Source organism: Ochlerotatus camptorhynchus, unplaced genomic scaffold (assembly GCF_037179485.1).
Source record: "Ochlerotatus camptorhynchus isolate MF236.1 unplaced genomic scaffold, CSIRO-AGI_Acam_v1.1 ptg000079l, whole genome shotgun sequence".
In the NCBI taxonomy this organism is placed as follows: Eukaryota; Metazoa; Arthropoda; class Insecta; order Diptera; family Culicidae; genus Ochlerotatus; species Ochlerotatus camptorhynchus.
Genome location: NW_027040569.1, coordinates 1,485,946 through 1,505,482, shown reverse-complemented (window position 1 = coordinate 1,505,482; position 19,537 = coordinate 1,485,946). Strand labels below are relative to the sequence as shown.

General features: G+C 39.2%; 1 protein-coding gene across 6 annotated transcripts in view; it reads right to left on the bottom strand.

Moving 5' to 3' along the window:
* Sap47 (Synapse-associated protein 47kD) overlaps positions 1-19,537 on the bottom strand; it is a 101,240-nt gene that overhangs the window by 11,496 nt on the left and 70,207 nt on the right. For 4 of the 6 annotated variants that reach the window (XM_065217767.1, XM_065217768.1, XM_065217769.1 and 1 more), the window contains exons 4-9: positions 8,808-8,887; positions 8,623-8,720; positions 8,424-8,561; positions 8,207-8,346; positions 7,994-8,121; positions 7,571-7,798 (exon numbers count right to left, since the gene is read on the bottom strand). In XM_065217767.1, coding sequence (XP_065073839.1) covers positions 7,571-7,798; positions 7,994-8,121; positions 8,207-8,346; positions 8,424-8,561; positions 8,623-8,720; positions 8,808-8,887 — 812 coding nt within the window. The remainder of the gene's footprint in view (positions 1-7,570; positions 7,799-7,993; positions 8,122-8,206; positions 8,347-8,423; positions 8,562-8,622; positions 8,721-8,807; positions 8,888-19,537) is intronic. The other 2 variants (XM_065217770.1, XM_065217771.1) reach the window with 1 other exon arrangement.

Sequence of the window (19,537 nt, the reverse complement as noted above, 5' to 3'; positions counted from 1 at the left end):
CTTTACGGTCTACAGAATACGTTCTCTGAAGAAAGTAGATGCTTAGCATACAGGAAAAAAATTATAAATGTAAAAGTTTTCCCCCTTACACCAACTTACATGCAAGATTACACATATCTGGCGCCAAAACCATACAAAATATTTTTTACAACAAAACTACCCTCACTGGCTTAGGAGACAATAAAATACTGCTTTCGCCCGAACCATGGCTGCACAACTTGTAGTTTTGCGTTTATGTGGTGTTTACACTTAGGCTAGTTCACTAGCACTAATAAGCTCGCTGCTAGCAAAAACGCTCACCAGCATAATGTAAACAGGGCATCAGCGTCCACCAGCATGAAATTTCAGGAAAAACTGAAATTCGTGCTAGTTGGCGAGTACACTAGCGCAAGTTAATCCGCGATTCACTTGCTTCGAAATAGTTCGGAGATCAGCTTGCATGCAAGTTGTATCACTGATTTTAGTCATAAAACGCCTGACGAAATTTTGCCACAGTTGCTGAACTACAGTTATTTTGTATGGTTTTGGCACCGAATATGTGGAAACTTGCAAGTTAATTTTGCTGCAAGGTGAGAAACTTTTATTTTAATATTTGTTTTCCTGCATGCTAAGCATCTACTTTCTTCGGAGAAGTTATTCTATAGATTGACCTTACAGACTTTATGCAAAATATGTTCAAGATAGTTACGTAGTATATTAATTGACTTATGAGCAATCAAAGTGAAAAATTAGCCAAAAAGCCATTTTTTCACAAAAGTGCTTTGGGCCAGATCCTGTGTTGAGCAAATGAGTTGATTTTCTGCACAGAGGCTGTTGAGACATACAGAAAGCGAAATATGGATAGGGAGCAAAAATTTGAGAACATTGGTGAAAATGGGGACGTCTACTGGGCAATTCAACACGATTATCAACGATCTTGAAATACCTAGATGAGCATTTCAAAAGCTCCTATCTGGGAACACTCAACAAAATCAAATAAACATAATTGAGTGTATTTATATTCAATTTAAATACTTATGTTAGTTGATGTGTCGTAAGATGAGGATTTTTCATGTTAGATTCTGACTACATGACTACAGGCAAAGATATCTAATGAACAAGATATCCCATTAATAAATTATTTGAACAAGGTAATGGATACACCACCCTTATGTGATCTGGAGTGCCAACTGGTGAGTGCACATTGAAATCGTTGGGAGTCCCCCACCAGGGCTCAATCACTGACAGGTGTCAGCATGACAGATGCCAGCATGACAGATGCCGAGGGAAGAGGACGATATCATCACAGAGAACAGACGTCCAACTTTCACCAGAAACTTGTGTAAAGATAAGTGGGAACGACGCCGTTACGTGGCGCTAGCATCTCCTGATTTCCTCTATAAATTTTCCACTTTCGACCAATTTGGCGCTAGTATCGATAAATTTTCGGTTGAAAATTACCACTCGGCACTACCGGCACTTAGTGTCTAGTGTAAGTTGTGTAACGCCAGCGCCATCATGTTGTCAAAGAGGGTTTTTAAGTGGGGAAGTCGGCGTTGGTGGCGCTTAAGTCGAATAAGAATCTTTACACAAGTTTTTACAGAAATTTTGTTCGAGCCTCAACGTCTGTTCTCTGTGATATCATCCTCGATGTCATCATCATTATATTGCGATAGCAAGATTCTCACTTTTTTGGGATTGCTCCAATTTTCAACCAATGTTGTAGGGGAAATGGATGTAATGTCGGCCTAAATGCCCCTAATTTGGGCCCATACATAAATTCAGCAATCGACTAAATTTTCAATAGCGACCAAAAATGACGCGTTCATCTAGATAAAATAGAATAATAGCAGATTTTTAGCGATGGGCCCAATCTTAGATCCATAGGCCAATTTCCTCTATATGCGCAATAGAAACACTTGACAAAACAATCACACATCCAAGCTTGAATCGTGATGGTCTTGTAATACGTTTTGTTTTCGAGTGAAAGAGTTTCCAATATCACCACGCAAATCTTTATTAATAGTAATTGATGATTTACGAAGCTGTTGCTCAAAATAATCGTTACATATAAGCATAGAAGTAAACGTGAAAAACATTCCCTCTCTTTAAAGAATTATTCCAACACTGAGGAAAAGGAACGTTTAAATTCCATAAGAACCACCCTAATAAAAATAACCATAAAATAGAGCTTAAACCGTGTTCATTCGAACCATTTGTGGGATAGTGTACCCATCCGAGATACAGTTCGATTATGATATTTGTTTATTAGGGCACTTATGAATTTTAGTCACATGAAATCGGTATGCATTTCATTGATTTGTCTTATGAAAAATAATGTTTTGATTTGCGCTATACCGTCCGCTCAGCGGTGTGGGTTCGTACATGCATAGATATTGGTATGCGTGTTTTTTTTTCCAACGCTGCAGTTCAACGTTGTCTCGTCACAAACCGTTTGGCACTGTCATCTTTCCTTTATTTAACGTCGGTCTCTGTTCCGCAATCTAGTGCCAATCACCGACGGACATCGATTGCCATCCATTGACGGCAATCGAATGTATAGGAAGGCAGCTTCCACATCTGCGTAGGATATCGCACCCATTCAACACACATGGGCCGGGACCAACGGCTTTACTTCCCTTCCGAAAGAAGACGTGACTTTTATGCCCCAGAAAAATCCCACTGGGATTGAACCCAGACCCATCGGGGTGTTGGAAAGCAGTCACGCTTACCACTACACCACCGGCGCCGGCTGCACTGTCATCTGTATCTATAAATTCCAAAGAGTGAAGGGGATCTGCTACGATGTGCGGTATAAGAGGTGAGGAGAAAGGAAACTAGTGGACTCTTTCATTCTGACGGTGTTCTTATGCAACAGCAGACGTGACGTCACGTCTGTTGCTGCCTAAGAAGACGCGAGAACGAAAGAGTCCACTAGTTTCCTTTCTCCTCACCTCTTATACCACACATCGGGTCTGCTACAGACACAATCACGTCAGAAAAAGGTTTGTGTATTTGCTAATTTTCCACCTTTAATCTAGCGCAGGGCTATGATATCTGTCGCTTGAAGTTTAGGAAAGTTGCCAGCAGTGTTTGGTAAAATTCAAAAACTAAAATTTCTTGCATCAGTTTATTCACGTACGAGTCACCTTAAGAAACAAATCTTGGGGTTGGCCCGTGGAAAATTAGTACTTTTATTTTTGTGGGCCAGTCTTACTTACCTTACCAATCAGGCTAAGGCCTTGTTGTCCTCTGCTGTCCGAAGAAGTCGTCTCCACTCTACTCGATCCATGGCCACAGTTCGCCAGCCTCGTAGTCTGCGAAGGGTCCGCAGGTCACCTTCTACTTGGTCGATCCACCTTGCCCGCTGCGCGCCTCTTCTTCTTGTTCCTGTTGGGTCGCTTTCTAGAACCATTTTCACTGGGTCGTCGTGCGGCATTCTTACGACGTGCCCAGCCCACCGTAGTCGCCCAATTTTTGCAATGTGGACGATGGATGGTTCTCCCAGCAGCTGGTGCAATTCGTGGTTCATTCGCCTCCTCCACGTTCCGTCATCCATCTGCACTCCACCGTAGATGGTACGCAACACCTTCCGTTCGAAAACACCAAGGGCGCGTTGGTCCTCCACGAGCATAGTCCAGGTCTCGTGGCCGTAAAGGACCACCGGTCTAATCAGCGTCTTGTAGACAGTCAACTTCGTGCGGCGGCGAATTTTATTCGACCGGAGCGTCCTCCGGAGTCCAAAGTAGGCACGATTCCCTGCCATAATGCGTCTTTGAATTTCTCTGCTGGTATCATTTTCGGCGGTCACCAGTGAGCCCAAATACACGAACTCATCGACCACCTCGATTTCGTCACCGTCAATCTGAACTCGGGGTGGGAGGCTAACATTGTCTTCCCTAGAACCTCTTGCTTTCATATATTTTGTCTTTGATGCGTTGATGGCAAGTCCAATCCGTCTAGCTTCAGCCTTCAGTCTGATGTACGTTTCCGCCATCATCTCAAAGTTCCGTGCCATAATGTCAATGTCATCGGCGAAACCAAGGAGCTGGATGGACTTCCTGAATATCGTGCCACTCGTGTCTATCCCAGCTCTTCTGATCACACCTTCTAACGCGATGTTGAACAGCAGACACGAAAGTCCATCACCCTGCCGTAACCCCCTTCGAGATTTAAAGGGACTCGAGAGTGTCCCCGATACTCGAACAACGCACGTCACTCGATCCATCGTCGCCTTGACCAATCGCGTCAGTTTATCCGGAAATCCGTACTCGTGCATAATCTGCCATAGCTGATCTCGATCGATTGTGTCGTATGCGGATTTGAAATCGATGAACAAATGATGTGTGGGCACGTTGTATTCGCGGCATTTCTGCAGAACCTGCCGAATCGCGAAAATTTGGTCCGTGGTAGCGCGGGCACCCATGAATCCCGCCTGGTATTGCCCCACGAACTCTCTTGCATATGGTGACAGACGGCGGCATAGAATTTGGGAGAGTACCTTGTAGGCGGCGCTCAGCAGTGTGATCGCGCGGTAGTTGCAGCAATCCAACTTGTCGCCCTTTTTGTAGATTGGGCATACGACACCTTCCATCCACTCCTCCGGTAATATCTCCTCCTCCCAAATCTTGGCAATTACCCAGTGCAGCGCTCTAGCCAGTGCTTCACCACCGTATTTCAATAGCTCACTTGGTAGTTGATCTACACCAGTTGCTTTGTTGTTCTTCAGCCGACCGATCTCCTCCTCAACTTCTTGAAGATCAGGGGCCGGTAGCCTGTCGTCTTCTGCGCGTGCTCCAAGGTCTGTTGCCGTGCCACCTTCGTTTTCTGCTGCTTCACCGTTGAGGTGCTCGTCATAGTACTGCTTCCACCTCTCAATCACCTCACACTCGTTCGTGAGAAGGTTACCGTCCAAGTCCTTGCACATATCGGCTTGCGGCACGTAGCCTTTGCGCGAACTATTTAGCTTCTCGTAGAACTTCCGTGTGTCGTTTACGCGGTACAGATTTTCCATCGCCTCGCGATCTCGATCTTCCTGCTGACGCTTCTTCCTTCGGAAAACCGAGTTTTGTCTGTTCCGCGCTTGTCTGTATCGCTCCACATTCAATCTCGTGCGGTGTTGCAGCATTCTCGCCCGTGCTGCATTCTTCTCCTCTACTAACAGTTTGCATTCGCCGTCAAACCAGTGGGCCAGTCTAGAAACTCATGAATAAGTTTTGGTTACTAGATTCGCACACGAATATACTCTCTCAGGGAGGCATCAATGAATCAGATAATATAAAGTTTTTTTTTAAATATTGATGATATTATGTCTCATGTGACTTTAATGTGTTACATTTTGAGATTTTTTTTCTTTGATTTGTTTTTCGTCGATCATGTTTTCCGTACTGAGTTCCAATGCTACCGACGCCAGGGAGGCTCATAGACCGGGGACCAACGGCTTTACTTCCCTTCCGAAGGGAGGCGTGATCAGAGATTTATACCTCAAAAAATCCCGGCGGCGCTGACTGGGATTGAACCTTGGCCTTTGGGGTGAGAAGCAATGTGATTCTGGTCACTCAATATGAACACCGTTGATCTTGTTTTTGAATTTCAATGTGTTTTAATGTGTCGCATGATGTGTTTGGCCCGTTTCAGGTCACTCAAGTGATGATTTTCTTTTCGGATCCGGATCGAAATTCGGCTTTCGGTTTTGCCAGAAGTGTAAAAAGGGAATAACGTTAATTCCATGCACTTTAGTGTGGATATTTTAAATTGAGCTGAGCAGAATATATAGTTAGGTAGGGTAAACGCTCCTATAGTTGCGGTACGTTAGAAGTGTTAGGTTTCTATAAATAGTTGTGTATTGAGTCTCCATGCACAACTATAGAAACCTAACGCTTCTAACGTACCGCAACTATAGGAGCGTTTCCCCTATTATTAATTAGTTCGTGTGTGGGAAAAATAAAAAAGAAAACATCACAATACACCACAAAATATTGGCAAAATGAACGGAGTTAGGCGCCGCGTGAAATTATAGAACTTGACGGTAATTTCTTCTTGGAATATTACAATAAAGCTTGTTTTGCTTTTCGTTTAGATAAATTAAGATTGGTTAGGATTTAGGAAAGCAGCAGAAAATACCTTCAAAGTGTTTATTTTTGTTACTTCATACGTGAAGTTTACGGTTTTCAGAATTGCTTGGAAATGTTATACAAATATCAACATGAAGCTTTAGTGTGATAATTTATCGCTTTCTCTAGTTAATAAATTATCAAACTAAATTTTAATTTTGATATTTGTATAGCATTTTCAACCAACTCAGAAAATACCTTTTAAATTTGAATTCGGTTATTAGAAAAGCACTCCATTGTTTGTAATCGTTTTAAATTTAAGGTTTTTCACCACGAGTTAGAGGTAATTTAATAAATAAATTATTGGTGCAAAGTTCTGGTTGCACGTGCTTCTATTTTGGAAAACACAATAATTTTCTAAACAGGGAAATATTTGAAGTTTGAAAGGTGACAACTGCCTTACAAAACACTACAAAATTTCATAAGTTAGTGCCTGTGGGTTTTCATTTACAGTTTTGTTTGATAGCATGTTTCAATTCGTAAGGTCCTATTTAAAAGCTACTTGTGGTGAAATTAAGTCATCACTCGGTTCAATTGGTTGGGATCGTGTCAGAGACGGGTGGAAAAAGTTCATGAAAAACCTACCATTTCTAGAACTGTTATCGCAGTTTAGCGTGGCTGAAATGATCGGTAAATTTAGTAATTCTAAAACGAATCCGTCTGCGGGAAAAGAAGCATACAACTATGTACCATTCGAGGAAACTACGCAATATCTCGACTGAATTCAAAATTGTCAAACAGATGTTCCTGACTTAAGGAGCTAGCTGGAAAAGTATGATGGAAATGGTCTATTATAGTATTTGAACAGTCTGTAATTGGCTATAGCGATATTATATCACAAATGATTGGCCAGTATCCTCGTAAAAGGATTCCTACTAAACCGAATACTGATTTTTCATCGTTTAAAAAAATCGTTTTTCATAGCGCAAAAGTTAGCAGCTTGCACAAATGTTTTCTAATCGAGATAATGCATTTGCATTCCATGCAAATTTCTAAGATTTGTTCTTTGTCATATTTCGTACATGTTTGCAATATTGAAACATGTAAATGTTAGAAATGATATTGCATTGAATTTACTTTGTTGTTGTCGAACGTAACTATATATATTCTATTCATAATTGTATTTTTTACACTGTGCTGATTCATCAAAGCCATGCAATTTTAGTTCGGATTTGTGCGGATTTGCTAGATTTTGTGTGTAGATTGAGCTTACAATCAGACACATACAAACGTGCTCGTACTAGTTAGATCAACAGCTGGGTATAAACATAATTTCGTTGAAAAAAATGATACATTTTGAATCATGCCATCGTTTGTGATGTTCATCGTTTTTTCTTAACATAAACAAGAACTCGGTTTTTTTCATGAACGTTTTAAAAATAAAGGACTTTCTAATGCTTTGAAGAACCATCAGTAAATATTGCGATTTTCGTTGCCTTCGTCTTTTTGCTGGAGCTCTCTTTAAGTACTAGTCTTACCACTTTTCTCAGTTGGATTTCCAATCCCTTCACTGGCTTGCTTGACGAGAGTATCGATACCTAGCTTTTTCATATCCGCTCTCACTTCTTCCAAGGCTTCCTCAGTGGCTTTGAATGATTCCGATACGAATTCTGTTTCATTCAGTACCGGGAGCACTTTTTTGTCAGGGCTCTCGACAGTGTTCGCGGCAGTTGATTCATTACCTTTTTCGCAACTTATTGGTGGTTCTTATGAACATCACAAAAAAAAAAAAAACAAAATGAAAAGTAAACGTAAAAATAACCAAAATGAATACCGAAACAAGTGAAAACAATATAGATAACATGTGGTATGCGAATCTACGATACGGATAGAGCTAAAGACACCAAAGTTCAGCAGAAAGATATAGCACATTCATCATGATATCAATTGTGGTACATTACCTTCTGTATCTTCGCTGATGCCTCGTCTGACGAATTCGTTTTTGTCGCCTAGCGTTCCCAGATCTCCGGCTTGACATATCAGGGAAACACGGTAGAAGTAGTTGCGCCAGAAATTTTCTTCCGTGATGCTGAAAAAAACCCAAGCAAATTATCCAGCTATTATTTTAAAATTACTAAGCAACACAACAACTAATTACTGAAAAAGCCACTCACATTTTAGGTACCAGCTCAAATCGCATTTTCTCTAGTTCTTTATCGTCGTTCATGATGGCTAACGCAATTGGATAAGAGACATCGTAATCAAATTCAAACTCAACCCCGGCTGGTGGTGCTCGGACAAAGTTCCGACGATCCTGTTCGTAGGGAGAGAGAGAGAAAGCAAGTAAATTCAATTAACACTGTCCTCTTTAAATCAAAGCAAAATGCTTACTGCTGACAGAGTGAGGATTTCTTCTTTAATTTTGACTTCGTTTGGGTGTCCAGACCATGGGCAGGCACCTGGTCCACTGCCTCCCTGCTGGTTCTTTATGAATGCTTCCTGCTCTTTGTTAAATTCGCCGAGAATAGTCTGCGGAAAATTAAAACGTTATAGCTATCTAGTTTCTTTCCGCCTTGTGATGTGTACTAACATTATCCTTTAGGTGTTTAATTTTATCGCCGGCCTTATTAAACGATGAATACAGGAACGACCCGATCGATTTGGCTCCAGCTGTGACTTTGTGGGTAACTGGAATGAATATTAATAAGTGCTTAGACCTAGCGTCATACGTATCAAACGGTGCTGCTAGACGCAGCAACAAGTTGACCTATGTACCTTGACCAATTTGCCCGGCATTTTCATCTGTTGGTGTTCCAGGACCGGTGGCGGGACGTGAATCAGCTCCTCCTGTGGCACTGTAGTTATGGTGTGTGAAAAAATAAAACAAAGGCGGAGAATTATTTCCTGTTGAACACATCCTATAGCATTTTTTGGTCTTAGTAATTCAAAAACAGGAAAATAACAAATACAATATAAAAACTTCAGAATTTCAAACTAGTATCATAATATAAAAAAAATATCGCAAAAAATTGATTATACCAGAAAAATGCGAAAAAAGTGTTTCATAGCTATTTCAAAATTGTAATACTTAGGTATATAGTAACTATCGTGTATAATGTGAAAAAGTGTAGTAATGTGGAAGTTTGTAACTATTGTGGAAAGAGTAAATATTGGGGATCAAAATGCTTCGTACAAGTTCACACTATTCTAAACTGAAAAAAAGCAGAGCTCGCAACACATTATGTAGTGGTAGAAAACATTTTCAGCACAAGTTATATACGATTAATTATGCATACATGAAATTATACGCATACAGCTATGGTCTCTGAGTTAATGCAGGTTGGCTGTAAAACTGAAAAACTTCTGTCATACTACAAATTGTGGTTCAAATATAACTGAAGTTAAACAAAAAAAAAGCCGAAATTTCTACTAATCCAACAGTGGTTGTGGTCGCGACTTACATTATACCAGATACCCCTAGTTCTCTCATAATCGCCAAATGTGCATGAGCTCAGCAATGAGTAAATTTTCCTCATGGTTTCCTGTGGAAAATCTCACAAATCTGCCGGAAAATGAGGAAAATTGACGAAAATTTTACTCAGTCTAGGAGTAGTACCAAAACACAGAGTGAATTCAATCTTTATTTTTGTCATATTCGGGAATTTTTTCCTGGACAACTTTGGAAAAACCTGGAAAAAACATGAGGCAAATTTACTCATCGCTGAGTTCCTGCACTTTATGTGATGTATGAGGTAACTAAACTCAAATTTGGGTCGTTCTCATTCGCCGTGTTGAAGCGAACAAAACTTGGAGCGGTACAAAAATTACGTAATGCAAAAAAAAATCGGGTTTTGGATACCCTTCCCCCTACACGCAGGCAAAAGAACGTAAGAATTCCACAAGAAACGCGTATGAATTTTAGCCACAAGAAATCAGTATGAATTGTCATTGATTTGCCTTATGAAAAATAATGTTGACAAAAAAAATCAGAGCAGACTAGAACCAATCCATGGACGTTGAGATTTTGGGGCCTTTGTGTTGATCACTTATTTTTCAATGCTAGGGAAAATAAAATGGTTAAGTGATTCCTTGTAGAGTCCACAAATGGCCGCCTGGATAAAATACATGAAAAAAACGACACTCCTACGCTCTATCGATCATAAAAAAGTTTGCTTATTCTCGATTTGATTCAGATTTTAAAAACTTGTAGTTCAAACAATAAGTAACAACTTTGATGAAGACTGCATTATGAACCCGGTTAGTTTTATTGAGATATTCGCTTTTGAATATATATGAATATTTTGTATATGCAAATTTGAAACAAATCTCTTATATGAAGATTCAAAAGTGCCATTCCGAGTAACGTCAAAAAGAGCTGAAACATTCAGAGAGTGGTTTTCTTACATACTGACACGATTCTGGATGTTGGCCTGTGTAAAATATGAACTTTTATTATTTTAGTGGTAATCTAGTTGATACGTTGCAGAAGCTGCATGTATTTTGCTGCACAATACACATATAAATTCAAGAATGAATATCTCCATAATACTAACTTGAATCATGATGCTGTCTTCAACAAAGTTGTTTCTCATAGATTAAGTTACTTAAAGAGTTTGCTAAACCAGTTTTATGCACGAAAGAGTGAAGGGACGTTAGTTCTCCATACATTTAGAAAAAATCCCCATATTAACTTTAAGCCAAAAGTGCCAGCTCGTGTTACATCCGAATGAGCTGAAATTTTTAGAGAGTGGTTTTCTCACCTAATGGCACATATCTAGGGATTGGCCCGTTGAAAAAACGATAAAAAATCCGCCATAGTAATGTGGGCCAGTCTACTAGACATGCACTTCCACTTCGAATTTTCAATTACACAAATCTCGGAAGTCAGTACCCCATTTCGTTAGAAATTGCTATTTCATGCATGCTGCAGTGCAGCAAACGTGGAGTAACACCCCCTCCTTTTAAAGATTGAAAAAATTCCAATATTATTTGAATTTATTTTATTAGGGCAAGTTCAAGAAAACAAAGCTACAACGGGCGAATTACAAACAGCAAATATGTTTTTATTCGCTATTGATCTTTTTTCACTTTGTTACCGGTACATTTCTCATTACCAAGACTCCTCCCATCCCTTTATGTAATAATAAGTAACGCCAGCTAAACCCCCCCCCCCCCCCGCTGCATGCATTACGTAATTTGTGCACGAAGCCTTGTATGAAGTTTTAATCTCAGGTCACATCTCAGATTTTTCAGTAGAATTGAACTCAAGGTTCAAGCACAGAAAACAAACGTCCAACTTCCGTCAGAAACGCGCGTAAAGATAACTGGGAACATCACCGTCACGTGGCTAGCATCTCCTCTCAAGTAACACAAATTCATATCATTTTGTTGAGTAAACTGCTATACAATCAAAACCAGTAATAGAAAGGTTTTATAAACTTTAAAGAACATGTGTATTGCTTGGGCTGATTTCCTCTACACTGAAAACGAAACTATCTCAAAGAGTCAGTCATTTTTATTCAGTTCTGAGTCACTTTTCTCATTCCTATGGAGACATTTCTAAAAGCGAAGATAACTCAGCGCATGAGTATCCTACACGGCGAATGAGAACGACCCAAATATGAGTTTAGTTCACTCATAATCGCCAAAAGTGCAGGAGCTCAGCGATGAGTAAATTTGCCTCATGTTTTCCCAGGATTTTCCAGGGAAAAATTCCCGAATTTGAGAAAAGTAAATATTGGATTCACTCAGTCTATTGGTACTACTCCGAGACTGAATAAAATTTTCGTCAATTTCCTCATTTTCTGGCAGATTTGTGAGATTTTCCACAGGAAACCATGAGTCAAAATTTACTCATGGCTGAGTTCCTGCACTTTTGGCGATTATAAGTGAACTAAACTTAAATTTGGGTCGTTCTCATTCACCGTGTACGCTTTCATTGTATACATTTTTCACTTTCGACCAATTTGGCGATCAAATTTTCTTTTGAAAAATGCCATACGGCGCTACCGGCACTTAGTGTCTAGTGTAAGTTATGCAACGTCAGCGCAATCATACTGTCAAAGAGGGGTTTTAAGTGGGGAAGCCGGAGTTGGTCGCGCTTATGTCGAATATTAATTTTTACATTAGTTTTTATAGAAATTTTGTTAGAGCCTCAACGTCTGTTTTCTGTGGCTCAAGTACAAGTACTTTTCTTCATGAATTGTCTCGTCAAAATCTGCCCAACTTAACGATCAATCATGAACAAACTACTATGAATATTCTATCAAGGGAAGCAGGCAGTGCAACAACGAACGGAAGAAGAAAACCAACAACGGAAGAGATACAGATTTTAGTTATTAACAAAAGTTGTAGTTAATATCAAAAGCTACAAAAGCTTCATACATCATTTGATGGTATTCTGTTGATGAAAAAAAGTTAGAGGCAAATGAATGTAAATGAATGCACGAAATGAATGTAAATGATTTTCCATCCCTGGTCCCAAGCTAATCGATTCACCCCTCGAAATATAGGAAAATCCCCTAACCCCTCATTTTATCTGTCAAACTTTCATAGCGAATCAAAAAAAAAACATTGTGTAGTACTAGAATTTTGACTAGAATGAAATACGTTAATCGATTTGCTTGGGACCAATAGGCTAGTCAAGTAGTGAGCCAATTTAAAATCGTTAGTTTCGTATTGCTTGTTGATATTACCACCGACATGACACTTAATTCTGTCGAACTGTCAAAACCATAGGATTTTTTTATCTAGATAAAAATAATTTGTCCAGAATAGACCAGACACGAACCAATTCATAAGTTTTGCATGCAGGTTCATGGATTAGCTAAATATTTCCCACGAACACGAAGCCAGATGTCAGAAGTGTGCTTTGGTCATTGGTGTATTATTTTTTAACTATAATTTAATGCTGCGAATGTTCAATATATTAAGTTTTCTATAAAAACAAGATAATATGTAACAGCGTAAAGTTGTCATACTCAAATAGGAGGAGGAAAGGGTGAAGTTGAACCTGCATAGCTTTTTGGTACTTGGGCTTCAAGAAGGCTAGATGATGTTGTGTTCCCATTGCCACATTCTCCCATATAAACAAAAAAATAAAGCAAAATAAAGTTAAAATAAGCTATAACTTTGCAATGCATTATTGTAGAGACTAACGGTCTTCTACAAATACATGTGTTTTTACTGTTTTAAGATTATTTAGAACATTATATACTTCAAATATAAAAGAGTAAAAAATTATGTATAAAAAACCTAAAAAAGAAAGTGAAAAATATATGAAAAACCACAAATAATAAGGTTATTGTACTCAAATTTGGGAAGGGAGCGACAAATGAAACCTTCTCAACTTTATAGTACTTGAGCTAAGCTTCAAGAAAAAAATTGGTTTTGTGTCCTCACTTGCCCCATTCTCTCCTAAAAGCTTATGAAGTAATGGAAAAATAAAGATAAAAGTTGTTATAACTTTACAAGGAGTAATTGTAATGATTCATGATCGTGAGCAAAAACGTGTGTTTTGATTGTTTAAATAATTGTCTAGGACATTGTATACTTGAAAAATGAAATTTAAAGAAGTTAAGTATGAAAAACTAAATTTAAGGGAACTTCCATAGAAAAAGCTCCATAACTCTGAAAATACAGGATTTAGAATTTTGACGTATTGAGTGAAGTTGCTTGTTTTTACATTGTCTACAACTTTGCTGAAGACATCGTTCCCCTATATCCTCAAAGAAAAAAGTTAGTGTTTTTATTTTTTGCATAGTAAGACATGACTAATTTTTGACAGTTTTATATTATGTAAGATATTTATACAAACATTTTTTCCCAAGACACTATATGGCTAAAATGTAAAGGCTAGGCTCTAGGAATAAAGTTCCACTTTTTGCCGTTTTGGACCACAGTGCGCCGGTAAGCTACAAATACTCCTCCCATCATGAGTAGTTTGCTATCAAGTAGCGACACTGGCTCCTTTTATTTTCCTGGAAAGTTAGCGGCGCCGGTGGTGTAGTGGTAAGCGTGGATACCTCTCACCCCAGCAGGTCTGGGTTCAATCTCAGTCGGCATGTTCTGAGGCATAACATCTCTGATCGCGCCTTCCTTCGGAAGGGAAGTAAAGCCGTTGGTCCTGGATCATGAATTGATGGATCGATAGGTAGGGTCCAGGTGTGGGAGCTGCCTCCCTGGCGTCGGTAGCATTGGTGCTCAGCACGGAAAACAAGATCGACTGAAAAAAAATCTCGCGTCACTTTTCAATAGGTCCTATCTACATTGATCGATTCTCATCGACTCTCTCTTTCGTAAATAACTCGGCTTCAAAAATGTTTCCCGTCGTCTTCGTCGAACTAGATGCTAGATTGTTGCTTCTTCCATCGAACTGTGTGTAGAAAATATCCCGCTGTGGCGATTAAAAGTTGATGAAGAGAATCGATCAAAATCATTTGCACCCCTGCTTTCAAATTTGGTTACAAGAGCATTTTGTGCGGTCGTTGGGGGCGTGTGGTGATGAATATGGACAAACAGGCAGATAAATTATATTCCTACTCTTTACTGTAATAAGCTTGTTGGCCCAGAAAAGGGCCGTTTTGTTGCCAAAGTTGGTGATGATTTAACCTCCGAAACTGTACAGAGTTCGTCTGTAGCTTCAAAGCGTAGATGTCATCGATGGCCGTGGCGTGTTCAGTATAGGTGACAGCATCACGGATCACATTTTCCAAGAACACCTTCAGCACACCTCGTGTTTTCTCCTAGATCAGACTGGAGACACGTTTGACACCGCCACGGCGAGCCAGACGACTGCTTTTGCTGCTTCTGCTGTCTGCTCACCACGGCGTCCGAAGCGAAAATGAGTTGAGGCTAGACAGCAGCGTTGTTTTATATCTTTTCAGGTTAAAGCAGAATGATGTGCAACCAAGTGGTAGGGTTTTCGATCTAATTTCCGTCGTACTAAGCACAACCCGCGCTTTACCTCTCTTTTCTGAACGAGTTTAAACAATAAATGCAATATTTCTGTCAAAGATGACTTCTAAATTTATTCACCTTTCCATACGTACAGTTGGATTTGATAAAGAGCCACAAATTGTTGAGATATTGTTTAAAATCTAATGCTGCTTCTTGATTCTAAATTCGTTCTACGAGTTTCAATTCCGTCCAAACGCATTGAAACGCCATTAGATTTTCTTCGTCCTACGGATGAACGTAGAAAAAGGGGATTCGCAAGGAGCGCTTCTTTTGTTTTGAGAACAATGAGCGTAAATATTCATACAATGCGCTCTAACAGGATTTATGTTGTAGCTAATGAACTAACGCATCGGACCACACTTATTATTGATTTGTGCACGGTGAAATCATTGATATTATTGATCTTTTCTGATCGATAGAACGGAAATGGGCGATTACGACGAAGTAGCGCTCTACCCTACTCGATTATGAGGACTGCGTTTGGAAACAACGTTTATTTCATGAAAACAGTGCAACAATTATCACTTTTTATTTCTAGATAGAGCTGGAATTAGGGCGTAACAGCCTTTGTAAACAATGACTCCTCTCGTGGATTTCTAGGAATTCAAGGCACGCCTACACAAACCAACATATCCATCGAGTAGGGGTAGTCTTCCCCTACTCGATGGTGATGTCGATTTGCCAGGGAGAGCCATGGCTTTCGAGAAATCCTCAAGAGAAGTCATTGTTTACAAAAGCTGTTACGCCCTAATTCCAGCTCTATCTAGATTTTTACATTGGATAATGCTTGACATTACCACGTTTTAAATAGTTTCTTGTTGACAATCATCAGTTGGAAGCATTGCGTAGACATATTTCTGATCGATTGGTGATAAAATTATTGAAATTGATCCAGCGGCAGCTGAGTTATTAATGTTCAAAATCTTTCATAATTTTGTTTCATGTTCCATTTTCGGTTTTCACAAAGTGTACCCCAGTATAGAAATGAAAGACGTAGTTCTATGTAAAAAAAAAAGAGTGGGTGAAAATTGTAATGACGTTTTGATTTCTGTCAAATTGCATGACATTTTTTTTAGTACATCATCACTTTTGTAATTGCGAATCTTAAAACTAGGTGTCGCATGACTAGTTTTGGCTTTGCTTTGATTATCCAATTGGCAAATCAAAGTTGGCACTTGTGGAGAATAGAAGAACTATGAAAGTGATGATGGTTTCAAAATTTTCCACGGGGAGATATACGAATGCAATCTTAAAATGCTTTTATTTTGCAAATGGAGCATTTTATTTAAATCTGGTTGCTGCTACAGTGGCAGACAAGCTGAAATCTATGTCTACACCTAAAAATCTGAAAAGAAATTATTTTTCTATATTATATATCTATTGAGTAGTCCTTAAGTTTTCTATTAACGTAGCATTAACCAGATTCAAATAAAATGCTCCATTTGCAAAATAATAGCATTTTAAGATTGCACTCGTATACCTCACCGTGTAAAATTTTGAAACCATCATCACTCTCAAAGTTCTTCTATTTTCCACGAGTGCCAACTTTGATTTGCCAATTAGCTGAGAACGAATTTTGTTCTTAGGCTGTGAACCATTTGCGGAGTTAAATTTAACTCGTGGTTAAAAGTGGCATTTCGAAAGTTATTTTATATGTTCGAAAATCCCTGTGCTGTCGATCGATTGGTTTTCGAGAAGAACTTAGCCAACCCTAATAAAAATAACCATAAAAGAGAGCTTAACGACGTGTTCGGGGTATCATCCAAACTATTTGTGGGATACCCTAATAAAAAATACCATAAACGAACGATAACCCAAATTGTCGAACTTTTCCACAAATGGTTTGGATGATACCCCAAACACGTCGTTAAGCAAAATAACCATACAAATTTTATTAGGGTAGTTTACCCATCCGGGATACAGTTCGTTTATGGTATTTGTTTATTAGGGAAGGTTGTCAAAATTTAACTTTTTGTCTGTCAGAAGTAACCACGCTCGGATAGCAGGGTTAATCGATAACTTTCCATCTGTCAAATTTTAACCAAAAGTTAAAATAATCCATCAAATGGTTCAGAGCCAAGAAATCTTCAGAATCGTCATAAATCTTCTTACTATCTACTCAGCGTGCGCGCAGCTAACCACAGCAAAAAAAAAACAATTTTTCCTCCATCGTAGATAGAGTCGCCCCCTCGGTTTAGTCTACATTGTATATAAGAATTAATTCAATGCCAACATTTAATTAGGGTGAAACTGTTCATGTTAACAATGACTTCAACTGCCAATTTCTCGCAAATAAAAGCTCACCTCTGTAAACTAATCATACTAACTTGTGGAGGAATTCCCCAACTTATAGTGTTGTTAGATTCCACGCGTAAGCTTTTATTCACGAGAGATCGACGACTGAAGGCATTGTTTACAAAATCAGTTTCGCCTTTTGGAAATGTTGATGAATTATTGTTCGTCCCATTCATCGTATATAATGCCTACTTCCGACTTATGCAATTTAGAACTATTCTATCGTTCAGTCGTTTAAGTCGGATAACCTCGTAAATTGTTTTTCAAACTGAATTTTTGTGCTTTCTATACGACTTGTTTACACAAACAATTTTAATATAATGAACATGCATTCTAGTTGTCTGGAATTCCGAACTTCAGCTTGCTTGGAATAGTTTCCAACACGCTGCAAATTTGCAGTAAAACGTACTCACGTACTTTACGATTATGAACCGAAGGCTATGTACCCATTCCTCTGTCATTAATATTTCTGTTGTACATTTGTCAGCTTAATTTCATTAAAGAAAAATTGTACCACACTGTACTGTTGTCGACCGAGTTGGAAAACCGTACGACAAAGTAAACAGAGCCGTAAAACTAAAGCAATTACCTGAACGTCCATGCCAATCATCGAGAAAGACCGCTTTTCTCATAGGAGAACACATTTACTGTTCCTCTGCACTACGCATAAAAGCATAACTGTCCCATATGAATAGGAAACTAAGCAAAGAAGGGATAGTTATGCTTTTATGGGCAGGGCAGCAGGTGCCGTTGTAGGCCGTTGTTGTGCCGAGTCAACAAGAGTGATACAGGATGCAATTGACATTTGTTGGCAGTTTCCAAGACGAGCAACGGTGTCAACAGTGTGCAATAATTTGCATATGAAAAAAAAAAGTTAAGTCCTTTGCTGCAAGTTAGTTTTTTGTCTCTTTCTAGTAGAAAGTTTCTACAGCGTATAATTACAGGAGATGTTTTTTGAGTTTTATGCAGTGCTATTAATCACTTGTATTGTTCGTTGATTTTTGACGTAGGACTACGTCTTTCATTTCTATATGGGGGTACGTACACTTTGTGAAAACCGAAAATGGAACATGAAACAAAATTATGAAAGATTTTGAACATTAATAACTCAGCTGCCACTGGACCAATTTAAATTTTTTCACTTTGATCAATTTTTTTTTTCTCCTTTGGTTTGTTTTTTCCGTCGATCTTGTTTTCCGTGCTGAGCACCAATGCTACCGACGTGCCAGGAAGGCAGCTCCCACACCTGGACCCTACCTATCGACCCATCAACTCATGAACCGGGGACCAACGGCTTTACTTTCCATCCGAAGGAAGGCGTGATCAGAGATGTTATGCCTCAGAACATCCCGGCGGCGCCGACTGGGATTGAACCCAGGCCTTCTGGGGTGAGAGGTAATCACGCTTACCACTACACCACCGGCGCCGTTACTTTGGTCAATTTGTTACGTAACATTTCCCGTTACTCAACCCCGCCCTTTGTAACAATAAGTAGTTTGGTGACTTTGGTAATCATATTTTCTAAGTGTAAAAGATTTGTATCTGAAATTGTTCAAATCTTAAGAATTCAAGATTTAACAGCATCGAGTACTTTGTCCCATTTTTGTGTAAAAAAAGTAGAAGAGTCTGTGCCTAGGGGCACGAACGGGAGCTTAACGTAGGACCGTTAGGGCACGGAACAAATGTGAAGAAAATTTAGTTCTTTTAATTGATCGATCATCTATTATCTTAACTCTTTCCGTTTTTGATTTGTAGGCGTACCAAATTTGTAGTCCTTTTTTTTCAAAGAGAAAGTTGATGAAGAGAATCAATCAAAATCACTTCCACCCCTGCTTCCAAGTTTTGTTACAAGATTACAACTCTGGAGAGCATTTTGTATGGTCGTTGGGGGCATGTGGTTCTGAATATGGACCAACAGGCAGATAAATTCTATTCTAACTTTTTACTGTAATAAGCTTGTTGGCCCAGAAAACGGCCGTTTTGTTGCCAAAGTTGGTGATGATTTAACCTCCGAAACTGTACAGAGTTCGTCTGTAGCTTCAAAGTGTAGACGTCATCGATGGCCGTGGCGTGTCCAGTACAAGTGACAGCATCACGGATCACATTTTCAAAGAACACCTTCAGCACACCTCGTGTTTTCTCGTAGATCAGACCCAGAGATGCCAGATTTGTTTCTGTGCAATTCAGTTGACTTATTCAAATCTACGGATATCTACGGATTTTTTTTAGTCGAAGGTGATATTTTTTTTTGT